Source organism: Eimeria tenella, genomic scaffold (genome assembly GCF_000499545.2).
Source record: "Eimeria tenella Houghton genomic scaffold, Eth_scaff2892, whole genome shotgun sequence".
NCBI lineage: Eukaryota > Apicomplexa > Conoidasida > Eucoccidiorida > Eimeriidae > Eimeria > Eimeria tenella.
In genome coordinates, this window is record NW_013542769.1 from 2,000 (window position 1) to 2,642 (window position 643).

Sequence of the window (643 nt, forward strand, 5' to 3'; positions counted from 1 at the left end):
GCTGCTCCTCCCGCGCAAATGTACAAAAATGTTGTTTTGTTTCTTCCCTCTCCGACGCAGAATACTGGGGGCGCGGGGTGTACGTACACCCGAGGAAACAGACTCCGGGAAAATGCTGCCAAGTGAGCAGCAGGAACTTCTCGGAAACTCCGAGACAGCAGCACTTTCCCCTCGCAAGACAACAGATACACTGCGTCAAACATTGCCGCTGCTGCTGCTGCTGCTGTTGCTGTGCAGGCACCAAAGCGCCGCTCGCGCGACAGCCCTTCTCTCGCTGCTGCAGCAGCTGCAGCAGCAGCAGCAGCAGGGGACCCCAATCAGCTGCAGCAGCCGGCCGCGGCACGCAGCTGCACCGGACCCGCAGCAGCAGCAGCAGCAGCCCTGGTCCCGCAGCAGCAGCGGGGCTCACATTCCCTGCACGTAGAAGCCGTGCAGAGCCCGCAGCAGCAAAGCTGGAGCTCCCCAGGCAGCTGCAGCAGCAGCAAGAACAAATTGCTGCTGCCCGGGTTTACTGCTGCGGCTCAAAGGCCAGAAGCAGCACAGGAGGAGAGAAGCCGGTGCGCTGCGCCCATAGCTGGGGGCCCAGAGGCAAGCTGGCGTGCTGCTGCTGCTGCTGCTGCGGCTGCTGCTGCTGCTGCTGCGG

At 63.1% G+C, this 643-nt stretch overlaps 1 protein-coding gene across 1 annotated transcript; it reads left to right on the plus strand.

Moving 5' to 3' along the window:
- Window positions 1–18: 18 nt before the first annotated feature.
- ETH_00033755 (uncharacterized protein) lies at window positions 19–424 on the plus strand (the record flags this gene model as incomplete). Its single annotated transcript, XM_013375553.1, has 2 exons — window positions 19–122; window positions 238–424. 2 exons carry the CDS (start codon window positions 19–21, stop codon window positions 422–424), a joined length of 291 nt encoding a protein of 96 aa, XP_013231007.1.
- Window positions 425–643: the final 219 nt, after the last annotated feature.